Here is a 21,914-nt window from a genome sequence, read left to right as displayed (position 1 = left end):
CCGGCCAAACAGCCGATTTAAGAAAATCGCGCATACACAAGTTGAACGGGTCAACGAGGAAGCCGATCCCAAATCAGCAGACGACAATTGGAAGGATCCGCAATCAGAATCTCCTCTCAAAACGAACGGGTTTTTTTTCTCCAACCGATCCCACTCCAGGCGAAGAACAAAATGAGCAAACTCTGCAGGGGTGCATCAACCTGGATGGTGAGGAGGAGCGGAGGAAATAGAAGTCACCTGTTGGATTCGCCGCAACTCGTCAGTTCGTTTCGTTGTTGGCGAAGCGACCAAGTCGAATCGAGAGAGCGAGTTGGAGGAAGATGACCAATTTGAACGGATCCCGCTTGAAAGTTCTGATTTTGGGCGCTAGGGGCGTCGGAAAATCAGGTGGGTGACAAAATTCACTTTTAAATCTTGTTTTTTTTCCCTTCCTTTTTTTGTGTAAAAAAATTATTTATCGCTAAGACGTGGAAATGGATTCCTTTTATCGGTAGAGGAACGTGCAGAAAAAGTTAAAGTAAAAAAAAAATCGTTTAAAAAAGATAAATTTATCGCATTTGATGAATGACAAATTTCTTACCAAAGTTTTGAGTGAGATTTTCTCTTTATTTTGTTAAAAAATAACATTTTGTTAATGGCATCGGTGATGCATATTAAAGAATAAATATTTAAGCAGAATCTTTAAAATCTTTAAAATTACATATTGAAATAATTACTAAATATCTCCGTAAAAATTAATAGTGCAAAAGAGACACAAAATAAGAAATTTTTTAATTTTTATTAGCATAAAAATTATTATTTTACGTTAATATGTTATTCAAATAACTAAGTGATTTTTATGTTATTATTTTCAATAATTATATTTATATTCTCTGCTCTAAGGAAAAACTTTAGCATTTTTAAAATATACAAATTTTTAGATAAAGTACGTTATGGTATATAAAATATTTTGTTGCAGTTTAGATATAGAATTACACCACAAAAACATTAAAAAAATTCAAAAGATTTCTAAAAATATTACTATTAGGTAAAGCACAGCTTTGTATTATTGTATTATATTATAAATCCAGTTTGAAATTTTAATATATATTTTTGATCGTATAGAAATTTGTTGTCTTAAATACTTTCAGATAAAAAAAAGATTTTGCTTTTAAAAGGAATTTCCTAAACATAAGAAATGAAATTTTATTGCATTTGTTAACAATGCTTTAAATTGTAATATTATAAATATATCAAGTAGCAGTATGAATTTACGTGCAGAAAAAAAGGATTCAAATTTACAGCTGAAACATAGAGGACTTTTGAATCCAAGCATTTAGTTCTTTCAAACGAAAAATCAAAATTTGTAGACATTTTTTGCTTTCTTTTTTTTACATTTGTGTTTTCTGTTATCGGAAAATTGAATTAATTGATCTGCACGTGTCAATGTTGAAAATTTGCACTTTTCAATCTGTTGTATTGTTATTTATTATTGTTTATTATATTATTGTTTTTGTAATACTGTGTAATGTTGATTATTAAAACTGCTATTTTATAGTAATTTGATGAGTAGCATTTGTTGAAATTACGTTAATTTTTTGAAAGTTTATTTTAATAATTACTTATTTTTTAATTATTAATTTTGACCTGTTTATTAAAACTGTTAGATATTTAAAATAAATCTACAAAGCAATTTTGAGTTTAAACTTCGTCGTTTTTTTATTATTTTTTTCATTTTTTTTATCCAGGTTTTTAATTCGAATTTTCTATAATTCAAATTTTTAATGTTGTCTGTTGATTTTTAATTAGTCAAATTCCGTTGAAATATTTCCATTTCTATCAAACAATTGCCACTGATTTAGTTTCACTTAAAGTTTAAAAAAAAATGATTGGAAAATACTCACTATTATTAATGGCAACAAAATAAAGAAAGAAAATGCAATTGACTGATTCCCGTCAAAATACGAAATTAGTTTAAAGAATAACGATTTACGAATAGTAACAAATTTTATTCATCAAATCTAATGTTTAATCGTTTGCTTTTTGAATAATTCCATAATTTAACATCTTTCTTTCCGTGTGTTGTAAAAAATTGGCTGACATTCGGTTTGTCTGCTTTCATCACATGACACTGCAAATTTCGCTTGCATGTTAAATGAGAAGTTGAAAGAAATCCTTCATTTTCGGTGTCCCAGAATCCGCTTTAGCATTTACTATTTTTACGAGAGAATGATATTTTTCCTTGAATTATTACACGCTTTTAAATAACTTGCTAAAATGTTCGGTATTTTTAACTCCACACTGCATAATTTTTTATTCTAAAAAAGCAGTTGAGTGAATTTATCAAACAACTGTGAGGAATATAATAATAGTTTTAAAGTACTTTAATTTAACATTTTAACAAATATTATTGTTTTTTTTCTCGTTTCGAATAAAAAAAAGGAATAAATAAATTATTAAACAAATGATTAAATTATTCAAAATTGATTTTAAAACGACAAGAAACGGCTAGAAATAAATCCAAAATATTTAATGTTCAAGATATTTATTGTCGCTACATTTGGCGTGAACTGGAAATGTTCGCCAATTTTTAATGCTTATATTTGTGAATTTTAAGTGTGTATTTAGAATCTATATGGATTGTATTTAGAACTTCAGTAACAAAACTTATAATGGATATGTGTAAAATATAAAAATATTTAAAGATTATCTGAACCTCTGCCCTGAAACATCGCAGTTTGATAATGTTTTACGTTTGATTAATATAAATTACTTTTAATTTTAAAATTTATACTTAAATATATAGAAGCAATAACAAGCACACAAACGATGCATTTAATATCGTAGCAACACGTGAATATAAATTCAATTACTAAAAAAAATGAAAAGTATGTTGCAAAATATATTTAAAAATTTATTTTGCAAAAATGTAAAATAAGATTAATTTGATTTTCTTGGAAAGTTAATTTATTAAATTTTAAAGTGCTGTAAAAATAATTTTAAGCAATAGAGGAAAAACGTAGAAAATTATTTAATTGAAACTGTTGACGAATTTTAAAAAATCATTTCTTAGTTAAATGTATTTACTCGAGAAGCAACTATGGGCCGAATTTGTTAGCTGTAGATCCAAAGGCATGAACTGTATAGTGTTTTGTAATTTATGCATGTTGCGTGTCTCAATTTGCAGATTTGTGTAGCAAAGAAGGGAAGAACACCCATTTTATCGTTTCTAAAAGTTAAACTAGCTCTTATATTTGCAATTTAAATGCTTTTTAAAAGTATGAAACCATTAATTTAATAAATTAAATTTTATTCATAAATTGCGAATTATTGTTTTTTAATAATAACTTTTAAAGTATACAAGGCAGAATAAAGCCAAATTACTGAAGGTTGGAATAAAGTAATGAAAAAATAGAAATGTTTATTTTTATCAGTTTTTTAACGACAAAATAATGATGCAAAGTAATAATCAAAAACAAGAAAGCACACCCTCATTTCAAAATAAGCTTTTATTTTGAGATAAATCTACTTATTGTTATAAAAATTTAATTCGTTATTTCCGGGATGAACAATGCTCAATTACTTTTACTATGAATTACCAATCAAATTTAAAAAGAATAATTTTTTTCTCCTGCAGTTAGATTTTACAATTAGCATTCACTTAAACAATGAATTGGCAAATATCTTTATACAATGAACTATTCAAATGTTTTGTTGAAGATCAAATGATTTAAACATGATCCATACAATGAGCCCCAATGACAATCCTAATCTATCAGATGGTAATGTAAAATAATAGTTGTCAACCTTAAACAACAATGGGTGCTAGCAATCTTTTTCCCACTTTGTTCTATCTATTTGTTCTTCCTTTGCTGGTGGTGTGTTAATTGCTTTCATTCATCTAAGTAAACAACTTCTGCATGCTCATTTATACTGTTCTGATTGCCAGGGGAGAAATCCATCTCTGTCAGGTGGTTCTTGAAACTGATGTGTACTCTCTCTTCAATTGAAGTTGATTGTTTACATGCATTTCACGCTCCAGAGTGTTTGTTTGTACTGATGGAAGGCAAATTGGGTGGTACCCGGGGTTAATGGACTACAAAATTCATGGTCACTTTCTGGTTTGTTCACAGGAGAATCCCCTCTCGCGTTACCTTTCTGGAGATGGATCAAACAAGTGGAATAGCATCTTCTGCTAAGTTCACTTTGTGGAAGGTAATATTCATTTAACTGTCAGATGGGGTGTTGAGATAGATTTTGGAATTGAGTGCTCCAGGTTGCGGAGTTCACGAATTGGTCATTAGCTTCTGGGCACACCCAACAAATGATTCTAGAAGATTTACTTCAACAAGAGATAACCCAGTAAGATATTCGTGGTTGGTAGACTGTGCTTTGTTGGTAGACTGTGGCATGTTTCCGCCCGCACCGTAATGAAATCAAGCTTTCATAAAGATTATGGCATGGCCGTTTATTTACAAACATTACCACTTAAAGGTCAGGGAATAAAATAGACCCTCATTTCCTTCGCACAATGGGAATAAAAGGGGATGGCACAGAACAAAAGAAAGAAAATGAGATGGATAGCCGCAACTTCGGTTTTATTTACGGATGCTGTCAAATTAAACATTCTGCATATTTAAGTAAGGATATTCTTATAGGTCATGGTGGTTCCTCTAAGGATAAATTTGGATAATGTGATATAACAGTTTAAGGAAGTTTATTATAAGGTTCAAAGCAATTAATGAAATAATGCCACCGTTCTGGTCTAGGGGTAGGATCTAGTCTTCTCCGTGATCTGGGTGTCCAGGGTTCGAGTCCTGGTTCGGGCATGGTTGTTCCTCATCCTGTGTTCTATCTGTGAGGTGTGTGAGAGAAAAAGGGGTTGTAAAAAAAGGGTTGAGCAAGAGAATGTGTGAGTATCATCCTCACATGAGCTAGAAGGCAGACTTCTGCCCTCGGGTGCTCAGGGGTCTTTACCCTCAGAAGCTACTGCATCCCCTTTCCTTGGTAACTCGGACTCGACGTCATCACCATGAATGGAATAATAAAGAAAAAAAAACTGAAGAAAACATCATTGAATTTGAGTTATAATATTAAAAAATGGAAATAACAATAGTTATTTTCAAATCTCATAGATTAATTTATATGTTTTCTTGATAATTTCAATCGGTGAAGATCCAATGAAACAAATTTTTAGAATTTTGTAACTAGAGGATAAAATTTAAGTAAAAGAATAACAGTAGTTATTTTCAAATCTCATATATTAATTTATATGTTATCTTGATAATTTCAATCGATGAAAATCCAATGAAACAAATTTTTATAATTTTGTAGCTAGAGGATAAAATGTAAGTAAAAGAATTGTAAAATATTATTGAGTTTAGTAGAAAAGCGAACTGCAAAGTGTTTTTCATAATATACAGTTTAGTCTACGAATAATTCCAAAAGAATTTCTTTTTGAGAAAGTGTTGAATAATTCGCCTACTTCTTTGTGTGATTCATAAAATAGCATAATTGAATTTGAATTAATTGAAAAGAAACGGAAGGAAAACAATATTAAAAAATGCAAATAATAATAGTTATTTTCAAATCTCATAAATTAATTTATACATTATCTTGGTAACATCAATCGATGAAAATACAATGAAACAAATTTTTATAATTTTATAATTAGAGGGTAAAGTTTAAGTAAAAGAACTGTAAAATAGTTTTAATTTTAGAAGAAAAGTAAACTGCAAAGTTTTCTTCCTAATGTACAGTTTAGTCTACGAATAATTGGAAATGATTTTTTTTGAGAAAGTGTTAAATAATTCACCTACTTCTTTGTGTCATTCATAAAATAACATAATTGAATTTGAATTAATTGAAAAGAAACGAAAGGAAAATAATATTAAAAAATGCAAATAATAATAGTTATTTTCAAATCTCATAAATTAATTTATACATTATCTTGGTAACATCAATCGATCAAAATCCAATGAAACAAATTTTTATAATTTTATAATTAGAGGTTAAAATTTAAGCAAAAGAACTGCAAAATAGTTTTAATTTTAGAAGAAAAGCTAACTGCAAAGTTTTCTTCTTAATGTACAGTTTAGTCTACGAATAATTGAAAATGATTTTTTTTGAGAAAATGTTAAATAATTCGCCTACTTCTTTGTCTGATTCTATTCTAAATATCTATTTTCAATAAAAACATCATTGCTTTTTTTCCAAAGTTTATTTTACAATTTAATAATAGAAAAAACATTGCTTAGAAAATTCAGAGAAAGCATAACATATTCTCAGTCATTCACTTCAACAGTGAGAAACCATTTCCTTCTACCTATACACACCCTCTTTTCGAAAGTGTTTTAAGAACGTAGGAAGAGTACAATTATACTTCTTTGAACTTATTGCTGAAAAACTGAGAATAGGTTTGGTATTTTTATTAAATTGAGTACTATTCCATTTAATTCCATTAATTTATTCATGCATATGTAAAGTAATTTTTACAAAATAACACGCGTTTTATTCCTAGCCCAATAATTCTTTATATACATATAAGACGTGCCTTCATTTGTTAATGGTGGATAAAAAAAATTAACATTAAAAATAGTCTTTCTTCAAAAAAAATCTACATAAAAAGCAAAATATCAATAGTTATAAATTTTTTTAGCAGTTTCTATTTTAAAACGAAACGCTATTCTTTTCAAAAGATATGTATTGATACCATTTAAGTGCCAAAAATATTATTTTCTAAATTTCCATACATCACGTTTTTATTTTAAGAGGAAAAAAGATGATATGCAGACGTGATTTAACTATTTTTGCTTATTTATATCAGCTATTTTTATTATTCGGAGCTGTTCCTTCAGATCTTAATGATATGATTTGCTGAATGAAGAACATAACAAGAAAAGAAATGAATGCATGAAAATATTCACCTATTTTAATTTTAGGCCAACAAAAAAAATTATTGAAGCTTCTAAAATCATAATCATATTGTTTATTTGAAAAAAGAATAATTTTGAGAACAAATCTTTAAAAAAAAACAGTATTTTAGATAACTTTACTTTTTATTTAAAATTTAAAAAAAAAAAACTTGCTGTAAAAATAGCAAATTGATTTTCTCTTATTCTTCTGATTCTCTGATTATTCTAGGGAGATAAAAATTTGTAAGAACATTTGAGTTTGGAATAAATAAAAATATGACTTTGTCTCAAACTGATTAGTTAAAATCTTTGATGCATAGTTGTTCGATTTTCCAAATAATATTTTTAAATTTCACTTGTAAAATATTAAATTTTAGTAAAAACCCAGTTGTAAATTTCTCAAAAATTACGTAACAGTTAGCATTTCTTATGAAAGCAATAATAAAACAAAATGAATCAAAACTATGCAGTTTTATTGGTACACTACTGAAGACTTTCTACAATTCTTTTTGTCAAAATGAATCAAGACTATATAGTTTTATTGGTACACTATTGAAGACTTTCTATAGAACTTTTTGTAATGAAATTCTTAGATGAAAATAACTATTATGGCAGTACTAACAAGTTAAAAATTATTTATTTTGCTGAAAGAAAATGAATGCATCATTCCTAAAATATATATAAAAACATTAGAGGAAGTTGTCATAACGTATATTAAATAAAGTTAAATCATGTCATTAAATTCTGTAGGTCGCCAAGAAAAAGCTATAGATTCACTTTAATTTGAACTTCTAAAGAAGTCTTTTTCATCAAGCTCAGCGATACTACGCCTCCACAACCAAAACTGGTTGAATGAGCTATCTGATTTAAAAATAATTTTAGTGACACTGACCTAGACATATGGAAAAAGGCGATTGGAATTGTCAGGATAATGGAACATAAGGACAGAAATATACTATATAATTTATTACCAAGAGGAAATTTAGTTGTTGTCGGTTTATTTTTTCTTCTTCAAAGCAGACGATTTTAGATATGAAAAAACACGCATTGAAAAGTTTAGAATCGTTTGCGCATCCGTATTGTTGTCAGTTATTTACATAAATAAATCTTCAAGAAAATTTAACTTTAGTTCGAAATCCAAACTATTGAATAGATTTCTTCACATTTTATTCACAAATTATATGGAAGATTTGAGTAAAAATTTCATGACAATTAATGAAAAATTTAAATGCTTATTATAGAAAACTCTTTCCATCCTACATTCGCAGTAATGCTTAAGAAAATAAAGTGGCGACGCCTAAGATTTGTTTACTAAACGAAATTTAAAATAACCGAAGTATAGAATATATTTATAAGAGTAATATTTATTTAGGATTTCATTTAAATTGTGAATAATAAAAAACAATCCTTTAACTTAGAAATTTTTCAGATTTTTTGTTACTTAAAAAATAATTCCAGACTTAGTTAGATGCATACTTTTAATGGTCGATAAAAATTGAAATTTTCTGTTCAAAATGGATACCTCCCTTCTTCATGCTAAATTTCCATTCAGAATGTTTAAATAAAGTCTGTTTAATTTTTTTAAAAAATTTAATAACAGGAAAGGAAATTAAATTTTTCAGAATATTAAAAAATTTTTTGGAACAGTATAACTTTCTTTGCAAATTGCGAGAATTTAAAAATATTTGGTTCAACAGATTTTCTCATTTCAGTTAAAAATAAAATTAAGATTCTTGAAAACTTTTTTGTTGAAATTCCGTCGAAGTTTAAAATTAAATAAATTTTCACTTTCTCGCAAATGAATGTTTACAGCACATTTTAACATTTAATTTGATAAGTAGCGTTTGCTATAAATATCTATTGCAGTATTTTAAGTACTTCAGATATTTCTCACAAATACTAAAAAAAAGTAAATATTTAATGAATATTTTGTAACTTTTAATTAAATAAATAATTTGTTATTACTTAAAAATGTAAAAATATACCCAATCATCATTGGTTATACCAGGTAACATTAAATGAAGCAGCTTGAAATTTGTTTATGTAAACATAGTTTAAGTTTTGAAAATTTGTATTTCCGGAAATAAAGTTTCTCCAAATAGTTTTTGTCATTTTAATAGCAAATTAGTAATACAAACTTTTAAAAAAGATATCAATCAATTTTTATTTTTTTAACTTCAAATTTTTTAATTTCAAAAACATATAGTAATAATCTTTCAATTAAATAAAAATAATTTCTTTATTATAAATGAAAAACATATTTAGAAATAGTTTTTTTTAAAATTTATTTATCTCGAAACGGGATTAACAACATCACTTACGTTTTTTTTTGGTAATTTATCTATAATTATTCAATTAACAACTAATTAATAACTTTTATGAAGCGAAACCTGATTTTCGAATTATGAAACGATTATCATTATTAAAATTATAATTAATAACTAAAGCTAGATTTTAATTTTTACTGATAATTTGGTTAGTTATATTAGAGTTACCCACTCTTACCAAAGCATGCAGATCCAATAGGAGATATGTCCCGTCATTGCAGTGGGTATAATTTGCTTCGTTGCTATCCAAGAAAGTGAGGCCTGCATTTAAATTCGTTAAAGTGTCACTTTTGGTGGGACAATGATAGTTGCAGAAAAAGAAAACTATTACGATACTTTTTTCAAGTAAAAAGCATTATTAATTGTTATCTTCACTCTTTCTCTTTTTTTACTTTCTCGTATAGGAAGTTTAACTATTAAGTTTAATAGAGTAAGTATCGTAAAAGTATCGAAAATATCATAATCGTCAACGACAACAGATTTCGAAGAATCTTCGCATTTCAGACTCTTCTGGGTAAAAAAAAAAGAAAAAAAAAAGAATTATATTTGTTTATCTATCGTTCCGCCTATCTATAAACATTATATTATAAAACGCTTTCAGTAGGCGTTTAAAAGTGATAATCAGATGAAATTTGGTATGGAATTTTTGTAACCAATTTGTGGATTTCTAACAATTTTGGACGAAATCCTTTCGTACGAAGTTAGTGTGCCCGAGAGTAAGTGCTTACTATAACTACAAGCTAAATGAATGAAATTAGGTATATAAATTCGGTACCTAAACTGTACGAATTAAATTGAACTAAATCTGCCATGGGATTGACCACCTGTCGCATGTAAACATTATAACTTAAAAACGCAGACATTTAGATAAATAAAATTTGATATGTGAACTTGTTACTAGTATTGTAGCCCCGTGTCAAATGTTGGTTTCAACTGGTGCGAAAAAAGAGGTCCAAAATAGATTTTCAATTTCCTTCACTATAGTATGAAGCACAAAACGTTCATTTACGGGGTTCTGAAAATAAAAACCTGAGTACCTGGTGTTCACGGTGTTGCTGAAGATCGAAATTTTTATGCAAAGAGGGGAGATAACACAGTTTTTTGGAGCTCTTTCGATGGCTGATAATGCAAAACTTTGTTGTTGTTGTTACATTTTAGCGCAATAATATGAAAATTACCATGTTACTTTTTAATTAATAATAAAATTCCTGATTTTTTTAAGGTGGTTTGTAAGACGAATACAAAATATTTATTCAGGGAAGATGTGATTAGAATAAATTGATCATGTGAAACTTCAAAACTAAAAAAGAATTTTTGCTTGATGATCATGGTTTAAAATTCGAGGTTCGTTTTAATTGAGGTGAAATATTTCTTTGGAATCTTTATACAAAGATTTCTTTCAAATAAAGGTAATAATGCAGAAAGAAAAAAAAATGTTAAAATATCTCTTCTGCAACATTCCTATTTTTTTTCTTTGTTGCCTTTGATATAAAAAAAATTGTAATATATTATATATTATTTACCGTAGATTAAATAATATTTTCACAGATATAGATAACAAGGTTGAAATTTGAAATTCGAATATAGAATTTTTTTTAAAATTTAATATTCTTAATGTTTGAACGATTACTTTAATAAAACCGCTTGGATTTTGTTTTTATGTTCACTCTTTCGAAAATTGCATTGATCTTCATATTTACATATTTTGAATTTTAATGCAATTTTGAATTTTCAAATCTGCTCAAATTCTAAATTTAAATAAAATATTCTGATGAAAAACCTCTTAAATTAAAATCTAATGCATATTTTTTTTTCAAAATTTGTAAAATAATTTCTTATTACATTCTGCATTCTTGAATTACACAATTGTTTGTTTAAAAAGATTTTATAGGTGTTTTAATACTCTGTAATAAGAAAAAAAGTTGAAAATGTCATGTTATTCAATTCCTACTATTAGTTCACACTCTCCCTATATATATATTTATATATCCTGTTCACATTTTCAATCGTTAATAAAATACATTTTATTCATCCACTCAAGTTCAAATATATATTTTTTTAAACTTGTGGTGGATGACACTTGATGTTAATACAGTTTTTTCAAATATTAATTAATTAATTATTAAATAAAATTAATTTTAAATACTTTAAATACAGTTTTAGCAGTTTGTAATGGAAGTTGAAATCAACAGGCAGTAGCCCAATCGGTAAAATGCAAGGATTTCAGTATTTTTCACGTGAAGGTGAAGAATGCGAGTTCAATTCTTGCGAAAGTAGAAATTGACTTCACGTTTTTTATATTACTTGTTTTTCAACTGAATCCTATTATTTAAAGAATGGATAGTGCTGCATTTTATTTCTTAGTTCAGAAATTAAATGTATTTTTTTAAAGTTATTTGCAAATTTTGAGCGAATCATTTGATAAACTTCTAAACTAAAAGGGTTTTGCTTTATACCTTTTTCTCAGCCAAAAAAAAAAAAAAAAAAAAAAAATCAATATTTTTTAAAATTTTTAAAACACTTTTGGTTCTTAATTAATAAATTTTTACTTCGTATGCCATCTTTTTTGTCTTATGCAAAATTCAAGAATGCAAGTACTATATCAGATTATAAAAAAAATCTTCCTAAATCCTGCATTAAAAACCATATTTATATTCGCAACAAAAAAATTTGAAGATATTTACGTCTTAGTTTTGGCTGCTGTTAGATATTTGGACGAACGGTTATTACTAACAGTTGATCATTTTTTTTAACCCTCTACTTTCATAAAACATCTTCGCCTTGCATGATCTATGAGCATCCCGTAGCTTCTCAAAGGTAACGTCTACTTTCCAGATTCTTATAGCGGAATACTCATAAATAATTTACTGCAATTATTCGTTTCTTATTTATCCTCAGATTGCAACGGACGAACATCAAATATCAAACAGCATAAACCACTCGCACCATATATACTTATCTTTGACATGATTACTCTTGCCGGCGCGACCCCAGAACTATCATCAGGTTGTAATGCAGCTCATTATTACGGCAAAATGCGTCGGTTCGTGCCGTGTTTGCATCACGTGATCACAGCTCGACCCCCTTTTCCGAGGCGTCGTCCTAACCTCAGGGTTAGGAAAAGTGAATCTCTATTCTGACGGATGGCCGACTTTCTCTTTTTCAGACAGTTGACCTCGATTTCATTGCCTTTTACATCATCCATCGCGTGCTTTTCATCTTTGGGGTTGACAGACATTCGTGGGCATTTCGTTCTGCCAATAAATCACGCTGGGACAGTGTTTACACGCTCATATGGAACTGTCACTTGGATGGAGTGCTCCTCGAGCTGGAATCTGACATTACCTCTCTGTTATTAGAACGTAATAACATGCGTTAAAAAACATTTACCATCGAATATTAAAGCAAGAAAATGCAAAATATTTCAATAGCATTGACCTTCATTTTCTGTCTCTGATTATTAATAAATTGTATGTTGAAATTTGACATTTTATGAAATTGACTATTTATTAATTATATAGGTCTGATTTTTAAAAAATCCAAAACCCTAATCTAACTTGTTTCACTGCAATTTAATCTGTGCTAATAATAAATATGAATGATTAAACTGTTTGACCTAGAACTACCCACTGTGACATATACAGTGAAAGTCAAAAGAAAGTAAACACCAACTTTTCATGTATAAAATGCTTTATTTCAAATGCATTATTGACTTATAATGCAAAACAAATACTTAAAATTAAATGTTCATTTAATTAGAATTTAACAGCTTATAAATGTTAAGCTAAAACAAAATACAAAAAGAAATAGCTCAATTTAAACAAATGTCTAGCCAACTTTCTGAGTCAAAAAAAAGTAAACAGATAACTCTGATAGCAAAATAGAATGAAAAAAATTAGCAATTAATACTTTGTTTGCTTTCCTTTAGATTTTATTACAGCTTTTAACCTTCTAGGCATAGATGCTACCAATTTTTTCGTCAGTTCGATCGGGATTTTCTGCCATTCTTCCAAGATAGTTTTTTTCAATTCTTCTTTATTTGAAACCGTTCTTTGGCGTACTTTTTTATCTAAATATGCCCATAAATGTTCAATGGGGTTGAGGTCTGGAGACTGCGGAGGATGGTCTAAAGTCTTGGGTGTCCGATATAGTAACCATTCTTTTACAATTTTAGATGTGTGTTTTGGATCGTTGTCATGCTGGAAGATCCAAGTTCGTGACAGTCCTAATTTCTCAACACTGGGGCCAACATTTTCTTTTAAAATATTTAAGTAGCCTATTTTATCCATCGTAGATTCGATAAATACCAAATTTCCGACCCCTGCTGCCGCCATACATCCCCAGACCATAATAGAGCCACCCCCATGTTTAATTGTTTTAACTGTACATTTATCATCAAATTCTTCGTTCTTCGATCGCCATATTTTCGACTGCTTTTTAGGGGCCAAAATTTCAAATTTTTTTTCATCACTAAATAAAATATTATTCCAAAAATTTAAATCATTTTTTTCGTACTTCCTAGCAAAATTCAGGCGCTTATTTTGATTTGTTTTCGATATGAATGGCTTTTTACGCGGTATCCTACCATGTAACCCATGATCATTAAGAGTTCTTCTTATAGTACTTGCGCTTACTGATTTTCCTGATGTCTGAGATACATTTTGCGCTATCTTTACAGCACTTTCAGCTGGATTTTGTTTTATCTCTCGTACTACAGTTCTAACTTCTGCATCAGTAAGTCTTCTTGGTCTTCCTGTTCTTTCAAAATCCTTAATCTGCTTATACTTCGTATATTTGTCAATGATTTTTTTGACCGTGCAATGATTCCTTTGGACAATTTGTCCTATTTCACGTAATGATTTTCCGTTTTTCTTCAAATTTATTATTATTTTTCTCGTTTCTAGTGATGTTTGTTTCCCCATATCCAGTTTTCTAAAAATGTTCCAGAAAATTTCAGAAATTAACAGAAGAGCGAAATGTACATCAAGAATTCACTTTTGTTTAAGATTCTGTGAAAAAAAAGTGGTGGCACTTACAAAATTGATAACGTTATAGTGAAAGACTTGTCAGTGTTTACTTTTTTTTGACGCTCAAAAATGGGTGTATTTTTTGATTAAGCGGCTTATTTCTTCTTGTAATTACAATTTGTTTAATATTTATAACGATTTAAATATTTTAATATTAATTATTTAACTATGCAATATTAATTTATGTTACAAGTCAATAATATATTTGCTATATATTGTTTCACACATGAAAAATTAGTGTTTACTTTTTTTTGACTCGCACTGTATATACTTTGAAAGATGGGAATATGCACCCAGAAGCATTTTTTAAATAAATTTTAATTAAAAATTGAGAGAAATTTTGATGTTTTCTCGAGATATTTTCAGAAAGTATTGTAGTTGAAAATTAATTTTTGCAGCATTTCAAAAATTAAAAGAAATTATCCTTTTAATGATACCAATTTTTTTTGCCGTGTATAATTATTATTCCATTTTTAAAAAATAATTTAAGAAAATATTTTAAGTATATTTTACAACAATACATGTAATTGTTGAACAAAAATTGTTTTCATCATTGAAATTAAATCTATACAAACCTGGCTTTTTTTTAAATCGCAGAAGACCAAGATATGACGATTCGGTTTATTTTGCCATGCTGAGAAGGTTTCAGTAAAAGGCTTAAAAAAGAGAAAAGTTGTTGTATGTAAAATTGAATATCTGCTTCAGAATCAAGTAATGTTGAAAATTTTTAAAGATCACACATTTTTAGTTGTTCTTTCCTGCATTATAATTGGAAGTATGAAAATAGAGAGAAAAATAAAGGAATATACAACACAATGAACAGAATGGAATAAGGCTTTTAAAATAATTAAGATATGTATGTCTAACCATATTTTAAAATATTTTGTTTAAAAAACCATTAAGACATAGTTATATAATATATTTAATCAAAATTTTCAGCAATCTATTATCCCCGAAGAAGCAACTTGCCGCCAAAGGCATATTTCTTAGAAAAATAATTAGGATTTTTATAAAGAAATAAATCAAAACATAAAAATGTGGAATCTTCCAATATCCTTTCATTTTAAATCTCTGATGATATTTTCATTCAATGAATGTTTGTTAATATAGTATTAGCCATCTTTGTGACCAGTTAGTTAACTGAATATTATCTGAAAATTGAATGTTAGTATAGCATTGACTGGCCTTATGACCAGTTAATTCAAGGGCATTTTGAATGCAATTTAATTTCAATCGAATCTGTTAGGCATAGCATGTTATTCATGGCTACCTTAACAAATTGTGATAGAGTCATGTTATTTTAATAGCTTCACACATGTTCTGTTTGTACTGACAATGTAGTTTTCAAATGGAATGAAATGCCATTTTGGCATACTGTCATTAAAAATTGACTGCTTAGATAACATACCTTGCATTTTGTCACTCGAAATATTGTAACTTGAATTCTTTATTTCTCTTATGAACTATATAAATAATAAACAAAATCTTCTTCATTTTTCAATTTGGTAAAAAAAATAATGTGTGCGATTAAATAATTAATGAAATTATAAAATATACATGAATAATAATAATTATATATATATATATATATATATATATATATATATATATATATATATATATATATATATATATATATATATATATATATATATATATATATATATATATATATATATATATATATATATATATATATATATATATATATATGTATATATGTATGTATATGTATATGTATATAAAATGTATTGAATAGAAATAAAATTAGATTTTTCCTTAATTATATTTAAACAATTAATAAAATTTTTTATATAATATAATTTATGTAAAAAATTATAATCATATAATTAATGAAATTTTATGCCTATTTTCATTGCAACGATGAAATGAATTACTGAAAATTATAAGAAAATAAATTTAAAAAACTGTTAAATTTCAGGAAACATTACGCAACAACAATTAAATTTCTATCACTTACAAGGTAATTTTTTTCAATTTTAAATGCCAATTAAATTTGAATTTCTTTCATAAATATAAAATTTTTGAATGGTATTTTCGATGGTTATTGCGAAAAAATCAAACTCTTACGCAATTTTTAAATAATATTTAATTAAAATTTTAAAAAAATGTCTTCCATGCGCATATTCCCACTCTCCAAGGTATATTTATGCCAATTTTGGCTGTTTTCCATCGAAGCACCTTCCCCCACTAGACGCATATATTCTTTTATCATTAGTAAAGATGAAAATGTAAAGCATTTAATCAGATTCAAATTATTTTGCATATTATTATTGATTTTTATTAATTTAATTGATAAATAATAATTTAGTATTAACAACATGTAGTATTCTACCTTTAAAGTTTTCAAATATTTTAATGAAAGCCTGTGCTTTATAAATGGGGGGGGGGGTGGTGCTATAAAATATAATTGTATTTTATGCAGTGAAAAATATTTACACCCGTAGCAACTATACTTTTTTTGCATTAATTTGGATTTACCGATATTTAACTAATAAAATAATTTACTTATCGTACTGTAGGTTTTAAATGAATAAGTTTTTAATTAACTAAATTTTAAAACAACATTTAAAGCTCAAAATTAATTTCTCAAGATTTTTTAAAATTTCCCTACTTTTATTTATAGTGATTTACAAAATTATCAACCCCAACAATAGAAAGATCTTGCGATGTAGGTTTAAAATACATAGGAGATTTATTTTTCTACTTGGGAAGAAGAAAAATTTCAAAGTGTAAATCAGAAAAATTTTAAAATAAAAATAAGCAATCAAAATTCCAGTTTTTATTTTCATAGATATTTTATTTCCAAAAAACACTATATTCTTTTAAAAGCATTGTTACTTTGGTTGCATTTACCATTGAAAATTCATCACAGAAATTATTTCTGTACTTTGAACTGGAATGCTTATTTCTTTTTTATAAAAAAGACAATATTTTGTTCTTTTTGAAATTCCCAAGATACGAAAATATAATCAACAATCCAAGTACCAACCATTCATAAGATTTTCGTTGAAAGAATTCCAAATTTCTAGAATTTTCTCTAGAATACTTTTATTGTATAAACAATGATGAAAAATGAAACAATTTGGAAGATTTCCAAACACGGAAAAAGCACAGAATAAAAATATTTTCAAATAAATTACTTATACATTCTAAAAATATTATGGTGATGGTTCTGTTGTGAAATATTTCTTCAGTCTGATGATTTTATGGAGGAAACTTTTTGATTATAAAATTATTACTTCTTAAGTGATTTATGTATGATCAAACCATTGAACTTGAATTTTTGATTTAATATTTTGCATACGATTATATGATTTCTTGTTTTCGCACTCAAGAAAATTATATAAATTTGTTGCCACTTTGACATTACTTAAATTCCTTTTATAATGAAACGATCTCTTTTGCAAGAAACATGAGTGCTTGGATATATTTGCATTTTAATAATATTTTCTTTTATAATATTTATGTATTTTCCTAGTGTATTTTTATATTATATCTTTGTATCTGGCAACCAGTTTTATTTCTGATGCCACTGAGTTTGTCTCTTTCTGAATGGCAACTTTGTTATAAAAAAGAATTCGGTATCCATGACTTCACTATGCTGCAGGTATATTTTCTTTCATTTTATTTGTGTGTTGTCTACGTCTTAGATGTTGCGTGCGCAAGGACTGTCATCTTTTAATCCAAAGTGACTAATGAGTTTGAATTCAAAGTTTCAAAATTCCTTCCTTTTTACGTGTAATTCGCAAAATAGACAAAGAAACAGAACAAGATTTAGAGAAAGGAAATCTGTCATGTTTCTAATCTTTTGTGAAGATTGCTTAAGATTACATAATCATAGTATTTCCTTTTGTGCGTTCCACATTACGTAGTTGCCTGTTTATATATTGAGGTATGTCTGCCTATTCGTTACTGGGGGGATAAGGAGATAAGGATTCTCTGGCATCGTTTTTCCTATAATTGTCTCTTTCAGTCAGTCATGATTTAAAAGCTTCCAACAAGCCTATTGTATATGAAGTCTACAATGGGAAAAGTCATTCTAATCGTCAAAAAAATTCGAACTTGAGTTTTTCACGAAACTTTACGTTTTAGAGTTCCCTGCATCTGAAAAACACATTCTTAGAATTATGTTTGTTTGTGAACAAGATAATTCAAAAATGCTTTGAGCTAGATGAATGAAAGTTGGTTAGGAAATAATATCAAATTTGTAGATATCTTAAAAATTTTGAATCGAATATAGTCTCAGGAAATTTGCCTGTTTGCTTCTCTGAATGCGAGTCCGATAGCTGTAAAATATAAAGAACTAGATAGATAAAATTTGGTAAAAAAATATATAATGTAATTGTGCTAAATTTTGTAGACCCAGTAGTCTACCCCTTTAGAATGCCAATCCAGTCACATTACACAATTTTCTTCACTTTTAGAAGAGATGATAAGCATTTCAAATTAACTTACATGTTACTTTTTTCTCAATTTGAACAAAATTCATTCAGAGAAGGTCTGTTTGTCTTCGAGTATAAGTAAACTGATGTATCTTAAGAAAGTAAAGAAATAGATAGAAAAAAATTCAGGTTTTGGAATTGTAGACATAAATTGCACACAAGTTTAGAGTCCAAAATTTAGATTCTTATCAAGTTTTGAGCTAAATATGTTAAATGGGGACATTTGATTTGTACTTTTCATAATATAAAGTGAATAATATATAAATGCAATGAATTAAGTCAATGAAATTCAGTATGAGATCTTCTGACTACAATTTCAGTTTTGTGTCAAATTTTGATTTCAGCCGCTTGGAAAAAAAGCGCCCAAAATGCATATCTACACGATAGATTCAGTAAAAAACTAACTTTATTCTAAGGATGTATATTTCGTAACTATTGTTCGTTCACCAATGCCATGTAAGACATTCACAGCTTTTTTCAAGATCCAGACTTTGAGCGGGCTGAGATCTTTATTCGAGAATATGAGAGAAAGTTTCGACATCTTTTTTCTTTCTTTTTTTTCTTCTTTTGTCCAAAGGAAGGAAGACTAGTGCGATTAATAGATTATCTCAATCATATAATATTTTTCTACTAGTCGATAATCATATAAGCACAATTTGTTTATATGATAATTGACTTGCCTTTAAAATGAATAATGCATAAGTTGATAACTTACAATGCAAACAGTGTTCGACTTTTCTATACCTTTAATCATTAAAAATTACAACTCACTAAAAAAAAGGTTTTTTTATTAAGTTCACAGCTCTCTAATGAAACCCTGTTTTCGTTTTAATGTGTTTTATACGAGGAAACAGTCGCTCCCCTGTGATAAAATTGTAATAAATGGAGATACATAAAAGAGTTAAAGGTTTAGGATGAATTATATTTTGCCCAGCGAAAGACTGTAAAAACTGCTTTTAGTACAGTAGCTGTTTATTTATCCTGGGGTTGGAATAGATATCGATTTAGTGGGTAAAAAAAAACAAAAAAAAAAAACGAGAGTTAAGAGACATAAGTAGAATATTACGGATGGTATTTTTGTAGCTATGTTTAGAAAATCCGGAAGTCATAAAAGTGGAAGACTCCACACTTCCGTATCCGTGTGCAACATACAGATCTGTCACAGTCTTCTTCGTAATTTAACACAATATTATTTTTCACTACATTTTTTTTTTACTGTTTTGTAAAATGAATGATATGATTTATTTAAATTATTACTGTCATGAAAATGCTCCTTACATATGTGACTTTTATGTCAAGTTGAAAACATGAGAGACGAATGCAATTTGAATAATGAAAATTGTGCTGATAGAACATTTAATTTTTTACAGTTAGTTTTCTTTTCACTTCTTTTGCAGTGCATATATTATCGTTTGCAAGAGCTAAAATAAGAATGTATTAATTAAAATGTTTAAAAAAATATGACTAAATTGTTGATTAATTAGTTATTGATTAAAATGCTTATTTATTTTTATATAATAAAATAAGATTTTATTTTATAAAATTATTATTTCTGGGCTTTCATTGCAGTTGCAATTCGGATTTTTAAAAAAAAATCTTATTAAGTTTTGAGTTTTGAATTTCATAAATTTTGAAGATAATGTCCATTTACGTTTAGTATTTAGTTTATAATGATAATGCATATTTAATAATAAAACAAAAAACTAAAAATATTCTATTTTGTTAGTACCGATTATGTTGCGCTGCGATAGTTGAAAGTAATATCAAGTAATTCGATCACGAATTCGCTGTTACTGGAATATTATAAAACCTGTTGTAAAATCAAATGAATATAATGCTGCTTGATTTTAAAACTGTTCTCAAATATTTACAATATACTTACAGATTCAATGAGAAAACACTTACAAGTGGTAAAAGTGATGGTTAAAATCATAAAAATACGGTTATAAAATGTGAAAAAAATCGTTTAAATAAAAATAAGTCGAAAAAAATCGTAAAAAATAAAAATAAGTTGAATATTACACAAAGGCAATGAACAAAAGCTAAAAAAATTGCGAGAACACCAAACGATATTTTCAAGATTATTTCTAGCTCGAGATTAGTTAATTAAAAGTAAGAAACCAAACGATAAATTGATAGTGCTATCTGAAGTCTTAATTAAATAAAAGTAAAAAACCAAACGATACATTAGTAGCGCCATCTGAAAATGACGTCACTTCACGGAAACGCCGAACAGTTAGATTATTAAAAAAGACAATTTCTAATTAATTAAATATTTTATTAATTTTTGTATTTTGAAATGTTGACAGAATTTTTTTTCCATGTCTTATATAATACAAGCGCAAATGTTTTTAAAATTAAACCCAGTTGCTTTGGAACATACATACTTTGGAACCATTCCTAAGTGAATGAAAATGAAAATGTGTTTTGAGAGAGTGAAAAGTCGAGATGAGGAGTCGCTCTTTTGAAATTTGACCAAAAGTGAAAATATATTTACAACATATTTGAAAGAAATTTCACCTCTGCCTCTTTCGTTTTTCCACTGATTTGGTTTTCAAGTGTTTGGAAACGTTAATCGTGCACATAATAATCATTACAAAATGTTTAACAATAATACTGAATTTCTTTTATAAACAGTGGTCCAAAATATATTTGCAAATATTGTTATAAATTTCTTTTATTCTCAACAATCTAATTTCTTCCAATTTATTTTCCTGTCATAGTTAAACGAAACATTGAATAACATTTATGAAATATTTATATAGAAAAATAATGCATCCAAGAGCCACACTGCTAACAATGGGAATTAATGATATAAACAAATGCATATTTCTGATGATAATAGATACAGTGCATTTACTGTTTTTCTTCTACAAATAGTGAGCTTTCTTTATTTCATTATGAAACAATGGATGCGAATTTGTAGGTAGGAACCAAATCTGTCGGTTCTGGCATTATAAGGAATGGAAAATACTCCTCATACATGAGAAAATAAAAACAGAGCAGCTTAACATTAAAAATTCTAACATTGCCTAACTGTTTTTTTAAACTTTATTTTCTGTTTTGAAATGTTTGTAATAAAATAACCACTTCACATTTCCATTTATGGGGGGGGGGGAAATGTGCGTGTATAAGGGGGGGGGGGGTAATATGTTCCTTATTCATACCTAATGTTTGGATGCGAAAGCAGTTGTAGAAAAA

The 21,914-nt window shown here is 27.5% G+C and overlaps 1 protein-coding gene across 1 annotated transcript in view; it reads left to right on the top strand.

Moving 5' to 3' along the window:
* Nucleotides 1–283: 283 nt before the first annotated feature.
* The window catches only part of LOC129969609 (ras-related and estrogen-regulated growth inhibitor-like protein), a 100,949-nt gene continuing 79,318 nt past the window's right edge, over nt 284–21,914 (top strand). The window contains exon 1 of the mRNA XM_056084254.1: nt 284–387. Coding sequence (XP_055940229.1) covers nt 321–387 — 67 coding nt within the window. The 5' untranslated portion in view covers nt 284–320. The remainder of the gene's footprint in view (nt 388–21,914) is intronic.

Source organism: Argiope bruennichi, chromosome 5, assembly GCF_947563725.1.
Source record: "Argiope bruennichi chromosome 5, qqArgBrue1.1, whole genome shotgun sequence".
Lineage (NCBI taxonomy): Eukaryota > Metazoa > Arthropoda > Arachnida > Araneae > Araneidae > Argiope > Argiope bruennichi.
This window is presented reverse-complemented; position numbering and strand designations above follow the sequence as displayed.